Here is a 5,862-nt window from a genome sequence, read left to right on the forward strand (position 1 = left end):
TCATATAAATACCTCCTTTCGAACTAATGATTTCAAATCACATGCCCCTCTGCCAAATCGACAATTTTCAATATTTTTCCAAACTCTCGAATGTTTTGAGTTCTTAGAGAGCACTCTCACTGGCTTCTCAGTGTCTCCACTCGTTTACATAACCTTCAGTCTTGACTTTTAGTAATAAAGTTTTAGTAAAAGTTTAAAGAAATCATTAGTTCGAAAGGAGGTATTTATATGAAGGTTAAGCCAATTCTACGTACTAAAAGTCAAGATTTAAAGTTATGCAAATCAGTGGAGACACTGAGAAGCCAGTGAGAGTGCTCTCTAAGAACTCAAAACTTTCGAGAGTTTGGAAAAATATTGAAAATTGTCGATTTGGCAGAGGGGCATGTGAGTTGAAATCATATTAGTTCGAAAGGAGGTATTTATATGACGGCTAAGCCAATTCTACGTACTAAAAGTCAAGATTGAAAGTACTGTTGGCTACGAACGTTCGTTCGTTCGTTCGTTGGCAATAGAAATAACATTTTGGTTCGTTCGTTCGTTCGTAGAAATTTAAAAATTAAAATGTGTTCGTTCGTTCGTTCGTAGGAATTGAAAAAAAAAATTTGTTCCATCGTTCGTTCGTAGAAATCGGAAAAAAAATTTGTTCGTTCGTTCATTCGTTGATTTTGAAAAATAAAAATTTCGTTCGTTCGTTCGTTTGTTCGTTCGTTCGTAGCGATTTTTTCTTTCAAATTTTCTTGATATTTTCATAATTTTTTTAATATTTGAAATATAGATGTGCCAAACCCGAGATGTTAATAGAATTGTATTAGGATGCTATTCACTATTAAGACCAATAATAATACTCGTATCAACATGAGTATTATTTATTAAGATCGATTATAATATGGCGTATTACAATGAGTATCAAGTATTATGATACCGAAGTTAATTCTCGCCATTTGCAATTTTGCACAGAAAATTCAAGTGTGAGTTTTGTGTTAATAGAATGTCAATTGTAAACAAGTATGAATGCACGGGAAGCGAGACAGTATGAAAAAAAAAGATTTGCCAAGCTCGATTTGGGTGACAGAGATGACAAATTTTTACGTTTTGTTCACAACACATGATATATACGACTTAGCTGTATTCGAGAATTGTTTTGTGCTCGATACCGAGAGTTTCATATAAGGTTGCCATGTAGCAGCCAAATAACACCCATTAAATAATATGCGAACGCCAATCGTCATTGAGATAATAAGGAATGCGATTTTTTTTTTCATTCTGAGTGGACCAGGAGATACAGAAAGGTTTTTTGAGATTTTTTGCCATCTATATGGAAGGCTTGTATGAAAAACACGGAAGACCGCTGGAATGACACTATCGTACGCCTGTACATATTTTGTATTTGCCATTTCAGCGGTCTTCCGTGTTTTTCATACAAACCTCCCATGTAAATGGTAAAAATTGTGAAAAATGAAAAAAATATTTAATTTTTTTTTCTTCAATTTACAAATACTTCTTAATTTTCTGTATCATCTGATGAAATCAGAATGAAAAAAATAGCATTCCTGATCACCCATATCAGGATATGGATTTTATTTTTTTATTTTTTGATGGCTCTATAGCGAGTCTCCGAGAGTTTCATATAAACTTCTCATTTAGCACCTATTGAATAGTGACTGAATGTCAATCGTGATTTAGATGATAAGGAATGCGAGTTTTTTCATTCTGATTTCACCAGATGATGCAGAAAATGTAATAGTATTTGTAAATTATTTTTTTCATTATTCGCAAGTTTTCATCATCTACATGGAAACCTTATATGAAACTCTCGGAGACTCGGTATAGAGCACTAACAGTCAAAAAAATTCAAATTTTTTCTCAATTCTCGACCACTTCTATCTATAATTTGAAATAAAAAATCGCTACGAACGAACGAACGAACGAACAAAATTTTTATTTTTCAATTCCTACGAACGAACGAACGAATGATTTTATTTTTTCCAATTTCTACGAACGAACAAATTTTTTTTTTCATTTCCTACGAACGAACGAACGAACACAATTTAATTTTTAAATTTCTACGAACGAACGAACGAACAAAAATGTTACTTCTATTGCCTACGAACGAACGAACGAGTGTTCGTAGATGTTCGCAGCCAACACTAATTGAAAGTTAGGCAAATGAGTGGAGACACTGAGAAGCCAGTGAGAGTGCTCTCTAAGAATTCAAAACCTTCGAGAGTTTGGAAAAATATTGAAAATTGTCGATTTGGCAGAGGGCATTTGAATTGAAAAAATATGTGGCCTAATGCAATACCTTTCCTACACTAGGTGTGCGAAAAAGTAAAAGGAAATTAAATAAAAATCTTCAAATGTATCAACGCTTTTAGAAATGATGCAAAACTGTCTAATTCCATAACATTTATTTGTGTCAAACAAAATATTTACATTTTCTAAATGAATCGGAACAGTTTTTGTTCAGTCATCTTCTGAGAATTTGACGCCGATTTGCTTGCGAATTTCATCCTCGATACGAGCGATCAATAAGCTTTCGTTGTGTGTGACATTTTCACTTTCCTTCTTATTCGCGCGAATACATTTCCGTACCTCATCAGCTTCATATCTCAAGCCGCAGCTATTAGTTGAATTGAAATTGAATTTTGCGTTTGGCAGCGGCCACGTTTTTTCGGTTCCATCGATATCGTTAATCGACGTCGGGCACCAAAATGACGGAATCTGTACAATGATAGTTGACTTTATTACATATGTGTCCTTTACTTGAAAGAATTTTAAAAATACTTTATAGTCAGTTGATTTACCGTAATTTGTCCTTTTGTTCCAATAATTTTGGCTGTATTGCTTAGTGTATTCAAAGCACTCGTCTTTATTTTACCAACTTTATTATCACCGTAGCTAATTTCAACCAACACATCAACATCAACTCCTTCATCATTAAGTGTTCCAGTGGCATTGATTGATTTTGGTGCTTGTTTAAAAGCCCATTGGCAGCATTGAATGGCATAAACACCTAGATCCAACACTGTGCCTCCGCCGAGACAATTTTTGCTGGTGAAAATAATATTCACGAAAAAAATTGTAGTTTTGGATAAGTACCTTGAATGAAAAACATATATTTAAAAAATCACTTACGTAACTCTATCTTTGTTTTTTAAGCTGGCAAACCCAAATTCAACTTCCACCGTTTGAATATCACCAAGTACTCCATTTTCAATTTGCTTTCGAACGTACTGATAACTCGGGAACATACGTGACCAAATGGCTTCCATCAAGAATAGATTTTGTTGTTTGGCACATGTGATGAGTTTGTGTGCTTGTTTTTCGTTGAGACATAATGGTTTTTCGACCAAGACATGTTTTCCATTCGTCAGCATAAGTGTAGCGACCTCCAAATGATATGGATTCAATGTACCCACGTACACCACTTCAATGTCTTGATCTTGGGCCAATTCCAAATAACTACCGTATGCTTTTTTCACACCAAAATTCTTTGCAAATTCTTCGGCTCGACTCAAATCGCGAGCAGCAATTGCCATCACTTCATGATCTTCTTCATTTAAAGTACTCAGTGCATTGACAAAATCATGCGATATTCTGCCAGCTGCGGCTATGCCCCATTTCAATGCCATGGTTATTTTCAAATCTTAGTCCAAATGCTAATAAATTGATTTCACTAAAAGCTATCGGTTAATTGCTCAGAAGCACACAAATATTGCTTCCTTATCAAATACAGTTTTATATAATGATGAACTTGGTAGACACGAAAACAAGAGATGAAGTAAAAAAAACCATTTAGTGATAAGACATATAAATTATTTGATAAGTTAGATCTATTGCACAATCAATTGACAAAGCTACAACTGATTGCATATTTGACATATTTAACAATGACATATTCACCCACAGTGACAGTATATGTTTACTTTTGGGGCCCGTTCATTTCATGCTGATAACCGTGAAATTTAAAACGATAAGAAAGTCAAACAACCAATAAATTGATTTATTTAGCTGCCATTTATTTTCACTTGATTTTTTTTAATTGTCTTATATTCAGAGTATGTATGATTTAGCGAATTGCAGGAAAAAATTACAAGTAAGCTATACCAGTAATTTTATTCTAAAAAGTCACAGTCAAAATATCATTTAGTCGTCTGCTGCATATTTAACACCAATTTGTCTACGAATTTCACTCTCAATGTGAGCGATCAATAAGCTTTCGTTGTGTGTTACAATTTCACTTTCCTTCTTGCCCTCGCGGATGCACTTGCGCACCTCATCAGCTTCGTATCTCAAACCACATGTGTTTTGGAAATTAAATTCATATTCTGTATTTGGCAATGGCCATGTTTTTTCAGTTCCATCAGTGTCAATAATTGAAGTTGGGCTCCAGAATGTCGGAATCTATAGAATAATAATTAACGTCATCTGTTATTTTCCTTGGAAGATTTTTTAAACACTGAATAACCCGTGTGCAAAATTTTTTACTCACTGGTCAGTTAGAGCTTATTTGGGACATTATTGACTTAAGCCAACCGAAATTGAATTTATTTAAAGTTGATGTGTTTGACTTTTCAGTTTATTTCAATACAGTAAAAATGTATCTCAAATCAATTTCAATCACAGTTGGCTATAGCCATCTTACGTCCTAAAATAACCGTATGTTTAATATCAGATAAATAGACGAATGAAGTCAAATGGTTCAACGGCTACAGTTAACAAAATTATTTTCAGTTGACTTCAGATAGCCAGTCTCTTTTTTGCACACGGGAATTAGTTGATTTACAGCTGTGAGATCGAAAAAGAAAAAAGAGTCTTATCAAGTAAGTTCAGGAATATAAACGCTAAAATATCATATTTTACAACACTCATTATGTGGGCTTGAAATAAAAAAGAGCGAGTATTTTTAATGAATAAACGAATTATCAATAGGCATAAATACATTATCATTTGGCGCTGATATCAGCAGTTTCGAATTTCGGGCAACTGATTATATGATCGGGCAAACAAAATTGCGACTTCCACCTTCAAAATGCCGTAATTAAAACCATGCAGAAAAAGGACTAAAGCAGGAAATGATGAAACTATACATGATTATATTTCATTGAAGTCAGAATATTCTTCATCATAACATTTTACAGCTCGCAAATGTCAAAAATACATCCTTTTTTGTACAGTTTTTCGACCCATTTTCTTAAATTTATTCCCCAGTTTATATTTAATTACCGTAATCTGTCCTTTTGTTCCTATAATTATGGCGGAATTGCTCAGTTTATTAAAAGCACTTGTCTTTATTTTTCCAATTCTATTGCCACCGTAGTTGAGTTCAGCCAACACTTCAACATCGACTCCTTCATCATTAAGTGTTCCAGTGGCGGTGATTGACTTTGGCGCTTCTTGAAATGCCCACTGACAACATTGAATGAGGTAAACACCTAGATTAAATTAAATAAAATAGGCTGTGAGCTCAATCTAAGGTGTTTTAATTTAGCATCACGTTTTACCGTTCAATTCACAATCATTTTCTTATACACACCTAGGTTTAAAACTGTTCCTCCGCCCAAATCATTTTTCCTTTAAACAAAAATATTCTTATTGAGAATATCGAAAAATGGTAAAACAATTGAAAGATTCCACTCACGAGTGACGGGCGATATTATGTAATTCGAGTCCAAATTCAGCTTCGACAGACACAATTTCTCCGAGTAATCCACTTTGAATTTGTTTTCGAACGTACTGATAACTTGGGAACATACGTGACCAAATGGCTTCCATCAAGAATAGATTTTGTTGTTTGGCACATGTGATGAGTTTTTGTGCTTGTTTTTCGTTGAGACATAATGGTTTTTCGACCAAGACATG

At 34.0% G+C, this 5,862-nt stretch overlaps 1 protein-coding gene across 3 annotated transcripts in view; it reads right to left on the reverse strand.

The window, feature by feature from the left end:
• Positions 1–2,391: 2,391 nt before the first annotated feature.
• Positions 2,392–5,862, reverse strand: part of LOC116338203 (trans-1,2-dihydrobenzene-1,2-diol dehydrogenase-like) — a 3,858-nt gene continuing 387 nt past the window's right edge. Inside the window, exons 2-5 of one of the 3 annotated variants that reach the window (XM_031763322.1) lie at positions 5,642–5,853; positions 5,537–5,574; positions 5,227–5,435; positions 3,999–4,404 (exon numbers count right to left, since the gene is read on the reverse strand). In XM_031763322.1, coding sequence (XP_031619182.1) covers positions 4,147–4,404; positions 5,227–5,435; positions 5,537–5,574; positions 5,642–5,853 — 717 coding nt within the window. In that variant the 3' untranslated portion in view covers positions 3,999–4,146. Of the gene's footprint in view, positions 2,722–2,804; positions 3,052–3,135; positions 3,359–3,998; positions 4,405–5,226; positions 5,436–5,536; positions 5,575–5,641 lie in introns of those variants that run through there. The other 2 variants (XM_031763320.1, XM_031763321.1) reach the window with 2 other exon arrangements.

This window comes from Contarinia nasturtii, unplaced genomic scaffold (assembly GCF_009176525.2).
Source record: "Contarinia nasturtii isolate CC-2019 unplaced genomic scaffold, AAFC_CNas_1.1 Cnas_scaffold_350, whole genome shotgun sequence".
In the NCBI taxonomy this organism is placed as follows: domain Eukaryota; kingdom Metazoa; phylum Arthropoda; class Insecta; order Diptera; family Cecidomyiidae; genus Contarinia; species Contarinia nasturtii.